At 42.1% G+C, this 15631-nt stretch overlaps 1 protein-coding gene across 12 annotated transcripts in view; it reads left to right on the top strand.

Moving 5' to 3' along the window:
* Positions 1 to 15631, top strand: part of Cpeb1 (cytoplasmic polyadenylation element binding protein 1) — a 97403-nt gene that overhangs the window by 71644 nt on the left and 10128 nt on the right. For 6 of the 12 annotated variants that reach the window (XM_076546066.1, XM_076546054.1, XM_076546034.1 and 3 more), the window contains 4 exons: positions 10551 to 10774; positions 12313 to 12565; positions 14691 to 14804; positions 15111 to 15215. In XM_076546066.1, the coding sequence (XP_076402181.1) occupies positions 10551 to 10774; positions 12313 to 12565; positions 14691 to 14804; positions 15111 to 15215 (696 nt within the window). The remainder of the gene's footprint in view (positions 1 to 10550; positions 10775 to 12312; positions 12566 to 14690; positions 14805 to 15110; positions 15216 to 15631) is intronic. The other 6 variants (XM_076546087.1, XM_076546078.1, XM_076546040.1 and 3 more) reach the window with 2 other exon arrangements.

The following is a 15631-nucleotide window of genomic DNA, read 5'->3' as shown; positions in this document are numbered from 1 at the left end:
GGCCAGATGAAAACCTTATGATTGTCCAGAAAGAACTGTGAACTTAAATGCTGCACTATTACTCAAAATCAATATATTTTACTTTATATAAGTTGTGTTATAATACAAAAGTATTAGCAGATTCTATAGGAAAAGGGAAAATGGGGGACTAGGGTACCTGTAGTCATTTTGCTGTTGTTGCTAATAGTGGAGTACACTAAGCCTGCTGTCCTTTCAGATAACCTCCCTAGTCTAGGACCAGCAATCCTGACTGCAAGGTACTCTGTGTTGATTTCTGGCCTCCACCCTATTTGGTACAGGTGTTTTTTGTTTGTTTGGTTTGGGGTTTTTGTTGTTGTTGTTGTTGTTTTAGAATGCTTTGCAGAGTCTGGGACTCTTAGTGTCTGTTAGACATTTCGGTGCCCATTTGTTTTGGTAACTGCATTGGGAAAGAGGAAGGTGGTTTTTTTGTTTTTATTTTTATTTTTTTTATTGGTTTGTGGGTAGGAGCTCTTGAAGGTAAAGTTATCTTGAGTGCTACCTGCCTTTTATCTAACTCCAGCTTTTTTGGAATGGTTGATAACTACTCTGTTCCCTAGGCCAGGAAATGTGTCACTATTGGATGTCCTTTGCTTTGGAGGCCACAGTGCATTCTTTTATCTGTTCTTTAAAACAAGCCTCGTCCTTTCTTTACTCCCACAGGAACTGAGCAAAATAAGAGCTCACACAGGAGATGAGTACCTATGTGTGGTCATCAGTGTCTGGTTTGTGCTGGCATCAGATTGGGGTGTGGCCCGTCTTTGGCTCTTGTTTCTCTTAGCTACAAAGTTAGCTTCTGAAATACAGCTTTAGGCCCATAGAAACTTAGATGTGTCCATCTTGAGTCTTGGAGAGCACGCTGTAGCAGCTAAACAGAAGGTGATTGTCTGTTCAGGAGTGACCTGGCAATGCAGCAGGACCTTGTCTAATGAAGCTGGGTCTAGGCATAATTCTGACAGCTTCCCTACCCTCTAAAAAACCTGATCTTATAACTATTGCTCTGAAAGTGGGAATATTTTTCTTCACTTTCCATCTCAAGCACTTTAGTGATAAATATTGCATGATTTTGTGGATCAGGGAAGGAATGCAGTCTGAACTTCTGAATTTGTAAAGACTTGAGACTGGCCCCAGTGCAATGATCTGGCTGTGAGGGCAAGATTAGCATGGGTATCTCATGGTTTCTGGGGGTAAAAGACACACCCATCCCTCATCTCCATGCTGTGTTTGCCTTTAGGAGCTGTGGTGGTAGCCTTCCCTTTTTCCTAAGCTTTGTGCCTTTGTGGAAAGCCCATATGAGGGTGCAATCTCCTAGAGTAGGATGGAGCCCTCCCACCAGCCAGCTGCGGTGCCAGATCGTGCACCCTTGCCAGTAACGCAGGAACACTCAGCCCACATCCCAGTGCCCACACTGCCTTTCCATCTGAAAACCAACTCACTCAGTTCCTTGAGGAAGGGAGAAGATAGTTCGATAGCTTTAGAAAATCTGAGTTAATACTTGCAAGCAGGCTGGTATCTTATTGTCTCTGTGTGGAACCTGGGTGCAAGCTTATTGCTTAGACTCTGGTCGGTGTTATTTTCTCCAGTAAGTTGTAGCCTGACAACTCACTATCTTTACCACTTTTAAGTGTTTGACAGTGCACTGGGTGAGGTTGGAGAGTAGGGCTCTGGATGGAAAACCTTGACTATAAATTCACTTAGTAGAAATTAAACACCAGCCATATGCCAGGAACTGTTTTGGGCACTGAAGGTGCATCAGTGAATAGGATAAAATCATTGCCATTAAGAATCTCTAGGGCTGATCAATTTGCTCAGCAGGTAAAGGCACATGCCACCAAGCCTGACAACTTGAGCTTGACCCCTGGGACCTACATGGTAGAAGAGAGAGACAACTCCCTAAAGTTGTTTTTTGACCTACACCACAAGTACACATGGGCACACACAAAGGAAATAAATGGAATTGGAATTGTTTTTAAAGAAAATCACCATGACTATCAAAGGAAAAGTCCTTGAATAGAATATCATGCCTGTAGAAGCTTCTTCAGTATCCTGGGATAGAGGATGGAGTGACAAATAGCTGCCTTATATAAAATTTTTTATGCTGAGCATATCACATGATTTTAATGCTTGCACAGATGATGGAAAAGACTCACAGAGGTTGCAAAGTACCCAAAGGGACGTACCTGTTGTCAGGCTCGGCATCCCAAACCTGGTGTCTTTTGTTCTAAAACTCTTGTTCTTCTTGTTAACCCCTTTCTTGTGACCAGAACCTTAATATGTTAGACAAGAAAACATAGGTAACCTCATGTAGTGCAGGGGCTGTGTAGCCAGAGGTGATGTGCTCCCTTGATGAAATCTCTTAGTGAGGGCACTCAGCAGACAGTTCCCACTTGCTTTCCACCTTTGGTCTCAGTTCATCAGCTTAACCACCCGCTGGATTTGTCTCTCTGCCTTCCCCCTATGACTCTTCTGTGTGCAGCATTACTCAGCAGGAGAGTGAAGGGACTTTTTGAATCTACCTGAGGGACTTGGAAAAAAGGACTCTTAATGACCATTTTGTGCAGAAGCCCAGTAGGCAAGTGTGATGTTCAGCTAAGGATGCCAGAGGACATGTCCTGTCTATTCTAATTCCCTTTTAGAAGTCTCATGGGATTAACCTGTTCACCCTCTTTGATTTTTATCTTTGGTTTTTGTCCTGTTAACCAGTTCAATGGAGTATTCCCTGTGCCCTGTCATTTGCAGAGCTCCCCATTGATCCACAGGTTCAGTCAGCCTGGGATAACTTTGGCATCTTTCTCTGCTCTCCTAACCTTTTTCAAACAGTGTTTATGAGGCAGCGTTCAAAATAGGGTTAGGCTTCTATGTGGAATATGGACTTCTTGGACCCACATCTGCTTCAACTCTCTACAAGCAGCTTCAGAACTAAGGGTACATACAGGAAAGAAGACTTCCAGTACACAGCTGTGTCTTAGGCTAGAAATAATGGCTCCTAGTCTAGATATCTCTGTGACTACTCTTAGATAAAAAGCATTTGATGATGGTGTCCTGGGCCTAATCCCACTTCCACTGTGAGGTTGAGCTGAGAAGTGTGTCTTGCAAACTGCAGACATCCAGTGCCAGTCCCTGCTGCTGTTGCCAGTGCTGCCATCAGATCTGGGCACCTATAGACACTTGGAGAGTGAGGCTTCAGAAAATTCCAACAATGACTCAGCTGAAAATCCAGGGACCTGGCATAGAGAGAAGGGTGAAAGTAGAGAAAGTTAAAAATCAGTCTAAAAATATTACTGCTGATTTAGTCTCTTGTACTCTAAAATGGCATTAATGAGCTGGAGCCTTTTGCCAGGATGGGCTGTAATGGGACAGTCAGGTCACTTGAGGGCATCTGACTTTGGATCACAGTTTCCAGAACCTTGGCTCATTGTATGGCCTGAAAGAGATCTCAAACCAGCTTAATTCAGATTTTCTCCTGTTGTTGACATTGATTCTTACCCATTTGCTTTATCAGCTGTGCATTTTCCTCTATATGTATTTGTGTATACACATTCTTTGTAACCATTAAAAATAAAAGTGAGTTTAGCTAGATTTCTCTATATCAAAACAGTAATGAACTTTGAGTGGTTTAAAACAAATGTATTCACTTATTAAACTATTGTTTTTATATTCCAGATTTGTCCTTTGCCCATTGATACAGTAATGTCTTTTTGTGTGTGTGTGACCTTATCCTTTAATGACTGAGCCACCTCTCCAGCCCCAGGAATGTCTTTTGTAGCAACTGTTTTGCCTTTTTTAAAACATGTAGGCCTTAGCTCCCTTTGTTTCTGTTCATTGTGAGCTTTTACAACATGCAGCTAGTTCTGGCCATCACTTTCCTAAAAGTATTGTATTACATGTCATTCTTTTTATATTCTTTATTGTTCATGGTACTATGTTTCTCTGCCTCTCTGACTGTCCCTCTACTCCCAAGTGGTGTCTAAGGTGTATTTTAATGAGTTCTGACAATGGCTATAACTAAGTTTTGAGACCTCTCTTTTAGGTCCCCTGCACTTTCTGGTAGGTGAGATTGCTCATCTGTGGTTGATGATCTTAAATGATTTGAACCAAAGGGAAATGTGCCAAGAACATGAGGTCCTGACTGCTTTATAATGTAGCTAGTGAATTATGCACTTCAGAAGATGGAGCTTGGAGTCAGAAAGAATCAGACTTGGCTCTGCTACTGCATGCACATTGCTAACCTCAAAACTAGTTTTCTTTGTTAGAATTTAGGGAAAGATTCCTATCTACCCAGAGTACTTCTGACATGTGTTTGATGTTTAGTACATGGAGAAGTTGCTATTAGTAGGAACTTGACTGAACTTTGTCCAGATCATAAAATAGATGACTGACCATCTCTTGAGCAAGTGGAGTTCACTAGTGTGGGTTGTTATGCCATTTTCTATTTAGATAGGCTTGTTGCCATAGTGGAGGATTTCAGTGTTGGTGTGGGTGTTGTTTGAGACAGGGTCTCGCTATGTAGCTTTGACTGGCTTAGAGCTTGCTTGTAGACAAGTCTGTCCTGGAATGCAGAGAGAGCTGCCTGCTTGGCCCCCAAGTACTGGGATTAAAGGAGTAGGCCACCAAGCCAGGCCTCATAGTAGAAGATTTCTGTAGATAACAGTTCCTGTTGATACATTAATTTGGAAGAGCCCCACGATACTAATGGTTTGTATATCAGCTGAGGTAGATAGAATTTGTTGCTGGTAAAATGTGAATATAAACTGGAGTGAATGAGTAAAGTCACCTATAGTGGCTACCATGTTGATTTTTGGCTCTCTCCAATTCATTTAAAAAAACAAAAACAAAAGCACTTTGGGTAAAAGGCATAGTTCCCACAGCCCATTCTTATCCTTCTTAGTGTCCCTAGATATGATGCCATTATTCTAGTCATTCTCTCTCTCTTGGGCATTTTGTTTTATTTTTATTCTTATGTGCATTGGTGTTTTTTCTGCATGTATGTCTGTGTGAAGGTGTCAGATTCCCTGGAACTGGAGTTACAGAGAGTTGTGAGCTGTCATGTGGGTCCTGGGAATTGAACCAGTCAATGCTCAATGCTCTTAACTGCTGAGATATCTCTCTAGCCCCGCTTTTTCTTTTTTTCTTTTCTTTTTTTTTTTTGCATATTGCTTTGTGCTATGTGATGATATAAAAACACAAGTCTCACCTCAAAGGAAATAGAAGTATTTTATTTTAGAGCCCAGTATGAATGACCTGGGAATGCAAATTCAGGTTACCCAAAATACCATGTTCAAATGTGGTAGCATTTTGATGAAATTTTTATAGCAACAAAACAAAAGACAGTCATATATTAAGGCACTTTAAAAATACACCAGTGATAGCCAGTTGTAGTGATATATGCCTTTAATCCGAGTACTTGGGAGTCAGAGACCGGAAGATCACCAGTTTGAGGTCAGCTTGGTATATTTAGAGAGTTTCAGGCCAACCAGTGCTACATAGTATGAGACCCTGTCTCGAATAAATAAATAAATAAATAAATAAATAAATAAATAAATAAATAAATAAATAAGCAAATAAGCAAATAAATAAGCAAATAAACAAACTGATTGAAATGCTAAGAGACAGATGACAGCAAAGCCAGGAATTCCTGCTATAGACTTTAGATGTCATCTGATGACATTCTTAGCCTTTGGGGATAGTGGAAGCTAAGGGGCTTTTTTATACAGCCCTGAAAGATTTCTCTTAAGATTGTGTGTGTGTGTGTGTGTGTGTGTGTGTGTGTGTGTGTGTGTGTGTGTGAGAGAGAGAGAGAGAGAGAGAGAGAGAGAGAGAGAGAGAGAGAGAGAGGAGAGAAAGAGGAGAGAGAAAGAGAGAGGAGAGAGACAGGGAGAGGAGAGAGACAGGGAGAGGGAGAGGGAGAGGGAGAGGGAGAGAGAGAGAGAGAGAGAGAGAGAGAGAGAGAGAGAGAGAGAGAGAGAGAGAGAGAGAGAGAGAGAGATATCCAATGGGTTCCATTTGGATAGTTTACAGGATATGGGCACCTTGGTTTACCAGTGGTTCCATTGCTGAAGAACATGTCACTCCTCTTTCAGCTGCACATAAATCCTTAGGGGAGGGGTGGATCTGAAGCTTTCAAGGTGCTGTTTTGCCAAGTGGAACCTAGTTATCTTCTCAGCCTCACCTACCTCAGCATCATTCCTCTTTTCCTCCCTATCTACTTGCAAGTACTTCCCCATCTCAGAGTCTTTCAACACCAGGAGAACCAAAATTTTTATCATCATAATTGGCTCTTTTATGACTTTTTAAATTTTTCTTTATTTTATGTGTGCATTTTTCCTGCTTGCATGTCTGTGTATTAATTACATGCATGCCTGGTATCCACAGAGGTCAGAAGAAGGTATCAGATGCCCTGGAGCTGGAGTTGCAGATGGTTGTGAGCCACCATAGGGGTGCTGGGAACTGAACCTGGGTCCTCTGCAAGAACAGCCAGTACTTTTAACTGCCAGTTGTAACACAAGTCTTAAAAGGCCTTATTAAATTTTTTTTTTAAAAGGCAGAGCCAGATATTGGGATGAAAGCTGAAAGATCAGAGAAACAGCATAAGCCAGCCATGTTTTTATTAAGAAAGATTTTTCATTCATTTTACACACCAGTCAAAGATCCCCCTCTTCCCCCCAACCCACCCCCTTTTCCACCCCACAAGAAGGCAAGGCCTCCCATGGGGAGGCACATCCAGTAGAGGCAAGTCCAAGCCCTTCCCCATGCCTCAAGGCTACACGAGGTGTCCCACCATAGGTAGTGGGCTCCAAAAAGCCCCCTCATGCACCAGGGATGAATTCTGATTCTACAGCCAGGGGGCCCCCAAGCAGATCAAGCTACACAATTGTCTCGCCATGTAGAGGACCTAGTCCAGTCCCATGCAGGCCCACAGCCATTGATCCAACTTTCATGAGTTCCCACTAGTTTGATTTGGTTCTCTGCAGGTTTCCCCATTATGATCCTGATGCACTTGCTCATAGAATCCCTCCTCTCTCTCCTACTGGACTCCTGGAGCTCTGCCTGGTGTTTGGCTGTGGATCTCTGCATCTGCCTCCATCAGTCATTGGAGAAAAGTTCTGTGGTGACAGTTAGGGTATTCACCAATCTGATCATGGGGGCAAGCAGTTAAGTTCAGGCACCCTCTCCACTATTTCTAGTAGTCCCAGCTGGGGTCATCCTTGGGGATTCCTGGCAACTTCCCTAGTACTGGGTTTCTCTCTATCCTAATGATATCTTCCTCCATCATGGTATCTCTTTCATTGCTTTCCCACTCCCTCCCAGTTCCAGCTAAACCATCCCATTCCCTTATGTTCTCATCCCCTATCCCCTACTCTCCATTGCCCATACTTTATCCCCAGTTTACTCATGGAGATCTCATCTATTTCCCCTTCCCAGGGCAATCCATGCATCCCTCTTTGGGTCTTCCTTGTTAGCTAGCTTCTCTGGAGTTGTGAGTTGTTGTCTGGTTATCCTTTGCTTTACTTGTAGTATCCACTTATGAGTGGATACATACCGTATTTGTCCTTCTGAGCCTGAGTTACCTCACTCAGGATGATATTTTCTAGTTCCATCCATTTGCCTACAAATTTCATGGTGTCATTGTTTTTCTCTGTTGAGTAGTACTCCATTGTGTATATGTACCACATTTTCTTAATCCATTCTTCAGTTGAGGGGCATCTAGGTTGTTTCCAGATTCTTGCTATTACAAATAATCCAGCCACATTCTTAACCTCTACAGAATCCTCAGCCTTAAGAGCCTGAGTTCCTGTTTCCTCACACCTTATACACCTTTTCTGTGTCCTGCCATATTACTTCCTCGAATTAAAGATGTGTGTCCTTCCCAAGCAAAGACATGGAATCTCAAGTGCTGGGATTAAAGGTTTGTGCCACCACTGCCTGGTTCTGTTTCCAGTGTGGCCTTGAACTCACAGAGATCAGGATGGATCTCTGCCTCTGGAGTGATAGGATTAAAAGTATGTGCCACAACTGTCTGACCTCTATGTCTAATCTAGTGGCTGGTTCTGCCCTCTGATCCTCAGATAAGTTTATTAGAGTACACAATATATTAGGGCACACAGTATATCACCATAGCCCATCATCTTCCCAACCCCCCCCCTTTTTTTTTTTTTGGTCACCTCATTGTTGACTACCCTAAGCTTGTTTTTGTAAAATGTGAAGAAGGAAGTGGCCCTCTAGGGCAGCAGTTCTCAACCTCTGTGTTACAACCCCTTTGGAGGTTAAACAATCCTTTCACGGGGTCACCTAAGACCACCAGAAAACACAGATATTTACTTTACAGTTCATAACAGTAGCAAAACTACAGTTATGAAGTAGCAACAAAACTAATTTTATGGTTGGGGGTTACCACAACATGAGGAACTGTTTTAAAGGGTCGCAGCATTAGGGAGATTGAGAACTGCTCTAGGGCATTGATAGCATTTCAATAACTGGTAGAAAGAATGATCTGTAAGTTTAACAATACTGTTTTGCTGGGCTTTGCAAGACCAGGGAAAATGCTAAAATCTGCTTGTCTCTTGCCATTTTGAAGCATAGACGCAGGAGCTTGGATTATTTTCAATTATTTTAGACAGGGATTTAATAATACAGGGATTACTTGAGGAATTTTTGATAGGTGTCAGAATCTAAGCATTTTGAGACATTTAGTTCCAGTATGCAGTTAAGTGCTAGTACTTGAAAACTACTTTGAAAGGCCTAGGGTAAAAGAATGTTTCCTTGAAAAGCAAAATAATAAACTAACTCCTTTGTGGATTTATGTTTGGCTCCCTGAGCACCATAGATACTACACATCCTAAAATAAAAAAGACTGACTACAGACTGGTGAGATGTCTCAGTGGGTAAAGGCACTTGCCACCTAAGCCCAGTGTCCTGAAATCGATCCTTGGAATCCACATAAAAGTGGAAGAAGAGGACCAGCTCCACAAAGTTGTTCTTAGACATCATGGCATGTGTACCCACACATGCATCATACACATGCATACACTACCATTTGTCACATCATGTCATGTGCACGCACACATACATCACACACACACACACACACACACACACACACACTACCAATAACAGTAACAACAGTAGTATTAAAAGACTGATTGTGCCTGGTATTGGTTAAGATGTGAAGGGACTTGTCATTGCTGATGGGATTTTAAATTTAAACATTTTTTACCACTGTAGAATAATAATTGAATAAATACATCTACAATATTTCCTACATTTAAAAAGGCTAAGAATACACACCCTTACTATGTCTCTCCATTTAGTTCTCTGCCTGTTGCTTGTGATTTGAGGTCTCGGTTGCTCCTCTAGCTGTCTGCTGCGTGCTCCCTCTGCTCTGTCATGTGGACTCACTAAGATGTAGTCTTTATTCTTCAGATGACTAAAATGTCCAATTAAAGCTTCTATTTTAACATTGATGAGTCCAAAACTTCATAGTGAAGCCCTTTTATTCTTTGTCCTTGTGGATGAAGGATGTACTTTTCTCAGATCCCTCCTTACTTTTCCTTCCTTTCTCTTTTTCTCCTCCCTCCCCCTCTCCTACTCTCTCTCTTCCCTCCTCCCTTTCTTTCTTTCTCTTTTTGAGACAGTACCCAGGCTGTCCTAGAGCTTACAGGTGTGTTGTACCACATCAGGCTTTTATTCTTTCTGATGTTAGGTACTTGTTTATTGTGTGTTGGAGATTTTTGCTTAGCACTTTCTATCTGCTGTCTGATTATTGAATCCAGCGAGCAGTGTAGTGAAATAGTTGGTATTTCACCCAAGATGCCAGTGAGAAGATAGAAGCCTCCAGGTGAGCTTCTCATAGTTAGAACCATCTGAAGGAAGTTTCAGACCAGGGTTTTCATATCAGATTTGTTTCTTCAGATAGTGAAATTTATGAAATCATTCTGCTTCCATCCTAAATATTTGAATTTTGGGGCTGCATAGAAAATTTGTACACATTAGAAGTTTTCAGAAGAGAACTTCTCAGATGAGACATGCTTATGCTATATTAGTCTGGTGTGTTGCATGCAATTCTGTGTTTTAGCAAAAATGTTACTAGAAAAGTGGGAATCTAATAAACACACTGCTAGCCAGTAAAGGAATATGGTTTTGACTTCTTAATTGTACTGTGGGTGTATCCAGACATTAGCAGCAGCTGTAACCAGGGTCCCCAGTGGCAAAATCCCAGATGATAGAACTCCTCCTTAAGCCTGGTGGCAGAGAGAGGACAGTTCTGCTGCTACTTTAGTAGCAGGAGCTCTGGTGTTCAGTCATCCTGTAACTTCTAATGAGGACTGGGTGGTCAGGTCTCCCAAACCATCAGTTATCTCTACATTATGCTCTGCGTTTCTGAAATGCTCTCAGCCGTTGATCCTGCCGTGGGTGACTATGGGAGAAAAGAAAAGGGCTCTTGTCTGGAAAGAAAATTAAGAGGTCATGAGCATTCCTTTTCTTCTTTTCTTTTTTTTTCTCTTTCTCTCTTTCTCTTTTTTTTGTCATCCTAGTATTAAGCATGCTCCAAAATCCACTGGGAAATGTCCTAGGAAAAACCCCCTTGAGCTTCCTGTCTCTGGATCCCCTTGGGTCTGACTTGGACAAGTTCCCAGCACCCTCAGTTAGAGGATCTCGCCTGGACACTCGGCCCATCCTGGACTCCCGTTCTAGCAGCCCCTCTGACTCAGACACGAGTGGCTTCAGCTCTGGATCAGATCATCTCTCAGATTTGATTGTATGTAACATGCTCAGGAATGGGGGGTGTGGAGGTGGAGTTGTCTGTGTGTGTCCTAAGGGGAAAATGCTGCAGTGTCTGTCTTAGACCTTGAAACAGAGTACCCGTCCACCAGGGATGCAGGCAAATAAGATCATCATCAGGCACCCTCTTTATAGCCATTCATCCTTAGCAAACTCAAGGGCATTTTGAATGTCTGTGAGCAATACATTTTAGGACTTGATACTCCAAGAGCTGCTAGAAAACAGTTGATTTCAAAGTAAACATAAGCATCTTGGCAGTGTTCTGTTTCTTGAAAGTACATAGATGTTTCCTTTTTAGCCTTTAAACAGTATTACTTACATACTTCTGTGTATAATATCCCCAAGTTTACAAGTGATATTTTAATAAATTACCTTAATAATTCATAATTAATAATTAACACTGGAATTCTAATCAAGATTTGACTCCAGCCCCTATACTTTTGCACTGACCCTTGCCAATTCACAGTCTGAAACTATCATCAAATTTATCTCTCTCATGTTCTTACCTACAGCCATGTGGGACATGTGCAGTCTCCATGCTAGTTAGTTAGGAAATGGGTTAGAGTAGGTGGGGAGGATGGTATAAATTGTATATAGAGAATGGCATAGACAGTATAGTTGGAGGGTAGAAGTAATTACATGTGAGTCTTCAGGGGGAAGAGGCAATGAGACAATTTTCTGAAATAAGATTCAATTTAAGGTCCATCTCAACCTTGCTTTTCTGTTTGTTACCAATGCCCTAAACTAAATGTTTAACGAATAAGAAGGCTCATTTCTCATCTTCTTATCTCTGTAGTTTTCCATTCATGGCTTTTAGAACCCACCCTATCTTCTTTTTCCATCCTTCCTGGACTGTGAAAGCTGGCGTTAGTATTCCCATTGCCCATTCATTTAACCTGTTCAGACTAGTTTCTAGAAAGACAGCTACAGTCAGGTCCTTCACATCTCTGGACTTGAAGTTACACCCTTTAAGATGGGTTTACGTGAGGTGCTTGTTCTGTTTCATGACTCAGATAGAACTTACCTTGGGAATTTACCTAATGACTGACAAATACAACTCTCAGATACCCACCTAAGAGACAAAGCTAATACAAAAGATTCTATCAACAAATTTTAATGATATATCCTTTTGACACTTAGAATTTCAGGATTTAATACAAATATATAGTGTAATATGTTCAAATGCATTTCTAATAGAGTATAGAGCCATCAGAGAAAAAAATTAGCCATAGGGAACTGGATCAGTAGGATGTAGCTGGTCTTCTGAATAAAATGTGATAAATTCATTAAAATTGTTATGAGAACTCTCTGGCAAGAAAACAATGTCTATGTGGAGAGACAGAGAATTTATTTTAATTATATTATAATCTATAACTAATCTTAAAAATGAATAGGAAGACATAAGAGAAAATATATTAAATTATAAATGTTATGATAGATACTTTTCATTTTGTTATATGATTATTACTTTATAACAAAACTGTCTTTTAAAACTTGTCTTCTTTTTTCCTCTAGTCAAGCCTTCGAATTTCCCCTCCTCTGCCCTTCCTTTCTATGACGGGAAATGGGCCCAGAGACCCTCTAAAGATGGGCGTTGGGTCCCGAATGGACCAAGAACAAGCTGCTCTGGCTGCAGTTACTCCCTCTCCAACCAGTGCTTCAAAGAGATGGCCAGGAGCTTCTGTGTGGCCATCCTGGGACCTTCTTGAAGCTCCTAAAGACCCTTTCAGCATAGAGAGAGAAGCTAGACTACACCGGCAGGCAGCAGGTGAGTACAGCATGACTTCGGGTACGTGTGAGGCCTAAGACCTTTCTAGAAACAGAATTGACCTTTGTTCACACAATGATGAACTCTTCTGGAAGAGGGTTTGATAATGTGGTAAAGTTTCCAGGTCTGTAAAGAACCATGTATTCTGTAGAATAAGGGACCACCTTGACACTGATTTGAAAGAGGCAGATAGCCTGGCAGACAGGCTGTGCCACAGCAGAAAATGGCTGGCCCCACCTCTTACTGTGGGCTTCTGTGAAAACTGGCTGTGCCCTGCCTTTGCTTTTGATTGTTGCATGAGAAAGACAAAATCTTGAAAATGATGCCTACAGTTTTGTCTGCCTTTCCTATTTCTGATTCAGAGTCATAGCAGTCACAGTTCGTTTTCTGGCTTTCTGTTCTGTGATTTTTCCAATTACATTCAGGGTAGTTAACCTCTAAGGTATGGGATGTCACCAGATGCTCTGATCTCTTTGAAGTCCTTTAATTTCTGTCATTTAAATAATCTTAGGTGCAGGCTGGAGAGATGGCTCAGTGCTTAAAGGGCACTGGTTTCTTTTCTAGAGGACCTGGATTCAGTTCCCAACACCCATATGGGCACCTAACAACTATTCATATCTCCAGTTCCAGGGGATCCAAAACCCTCTTCTGACCTCTGCAGGCATCAAGTGTTCATACAATACTTGGACATACATGTAGGCAAGACACCTATGTACATAATACAAAAATGAATTAAAATTTTTTTATTGATTTGTTTGGTTTTTTGTTTTTTTGAGACAGGATTTCTCTGTATGGTCCTGGCTGTCCTGGCCTCACTTTGTAGAACATGCTGGCATCAAACTCACACAGTGATCCACCTGCCTTAAAGGCGTGTGCCACTACCACTTGGCGAGGTGCGTCATCTTAAGTGCGCATTAAATCTTTTTTTCACATTACCTCTGAGCTTGGAAGTAAACGAGCTACTTATATCAGCTAATGTTTCAGGGCTTTCCACTCAAATCATGGCTCTGAGGTCTGGTATCTAACCAAATGAGTGATATTCCTCTGTTGCATGTTTTTACATAGAACTTGTCCATATCTCATTCTCCTCTAATAGTGTGAACACCCTGTTTATCTATCTGGTGATTTTAATAGCCCGTGTTTGTGCTTACTATGTAGCCATTGAGTGGTATGCTCTGGAGGCTACTTGGTTTTACATGAAACATTGCTGGCAGTGCCCAGTTTCTTATAACAGTTGTCACAGGAGCATACTAGCCCTGTACATGTTAGGGAATGGCCTGGTATCTAGGAGATGGCTCATCTCCTTGAATGTCTTCCTCAGTGTTGAAGGAGAAGGGTAATGTGTTGAGTAGCCAGTCCTCACCTAGGACACCTTCCTATGTGGAAGGCCTGAGCTAGTCGCCAAGAATAGACTTCTGGAAGTTAGTAGGACCAGCCCAGTCTGAAGAGAGTTCCAAACCTACACAGCAGAAAGCGCCTGTTGACACGATCGGGTTTGACATAAGTAGGAAGCTGAGGGTTTGGGCAGAAATCCATCCTCATACAGGGGTGAGCAGTGGGCAGCAGGGAAGCTCGGTGCCTGCTCAGGGGTGTGTGAGTGGGTTTGTGGGTGTGGCAGTGTTCTCATTCTGTTGTGCTTTCTGCTGACAGTATCCTAACTTCTGTGGTCGATGAGTTCAGAGACAAGACAGGGAAATGGTAGAGGTTCTTTTACCCTAGGAAGAAAAGTCTATTGGGGTCAGAAACATCAAGGGCATTGCATGTAAAATTATTCTGTCTACTCTTTAACTGTTTATAAATCTATTTAGTACTATAAACAATAGCAAGATAAAACTGTTGATAGTTTTAGTTATATAGTTGAAATTGCTTAAGTCGTGATAATTTTTACCTTGTACATTTGCTATTGCTTTCAATTTTATTGGAGGCAAAGCTGCTGAGGTAGGATCATTAAACTTACCTTAAATATTTGACAAGACAAAGTGTTATGCCTTTCAGAATAACCATGGATAGTGTTCTGGGCAGCCAAGTTGGAATTGTGACTGCTCTGTTTCTCTCCAACAAGTCTATTTTAGAGAAAGGTCGATTGAACTCTTGTTTGTTTTCTTTTTTTTGTTTCCTACCAAAGCTGTAAATGAAGCTACTTGTACCTGGAGTGGCCAGCTTCCTCCACGAAACTATAAGAACCCCATCTATTCATGCAAGGTGTTCTTGGGAGGTGTTCCTTGGGATATTACGGAAGGTGAGCTGCCTCTGAGATCTCTTACAAGAGTTGAAGGTGGGGCATACCTTTAAGAAGGAGTGTGTGCCCTAGGCTCCTGTTTAGGCCCTGAACCTCTGCCTCAGCAGAGTGTTACAGGAACAGCTGAGGGGTGGGTGCACCTCATAGGCTTTCAAAGTGCTTCTGTGTGTCTGCTTACAAATGAGACCAGAAGTCAGTTCTGAGTTGTCAGGAACAGTGAACCTTGGGAGGAGTGCTGGTGATCCTGTGTTTGTGTCTTTCCTGAATAGACTATGTCTTGGTTTCTGTTCTTCCTCACCTGTACAGCTGGATTGGTTAACACCTTCCGTGTTTTTGGCTCTCTGAGTGTGGAGTGGCCTGGTAAGGATGGCAAGCACCCTCGGTGTCCTCCCAAAGGTAATATGCCTAAAGGTAATAAAGACATGGTAGGAATTTTTCCCTCTTCCCTCACACGTACTATACCACGTGGTGCCGGGATGTCACAGAAGCATGCTGTTAGTAATGTAGGCACTCCAGGGTATAATCAGCACGTCCTCTTCAATTTTGCACATTCCTTTGTCCATCTGTCCAAACTTGCAGTGCTGTGGGAGCTGCCACCCAGACTTCTTCCTGTGCACTTCCCTCCAAACCTAAACCCCACCAGTGCCTTTCCCCCCGAATACGGTGTTCAAGAGTGTTCTTTTGCCTGCCTCTGCAGCCTTGGAGGTTGTCATCTGACCCAGTTCTGAGATTCCCTTTGGAGTTGTCAGGAATGAGGACCGACTATCTGATTCCTCACTGGTCTAAAAGGAGATTCTGCCCTGTAGAAAGGAGCGGGTGCTATTTTC

This window comes from Peromyscus maniculatus, chromosome 1, assembly GCF_049852395.1.
Source record: "Peromyscus maniculatus bairdii isolate BWxNUB_F1_BW_parent chromosome 1, HU_Pman_BW_mat_3.1, whole genome shotgun sequence".
Classification (NCBI taxonomy): Eukaryota; Metazoa; Chordata; class Mammalia; order Rodentia; family Cricetidae; genus Peromyscus; species Peromyscus maniculatus.
Note: the sequence above shows the minus strand (reverse complement) of the source record. Positions and strands in the feature narration are given on the sequence as shown.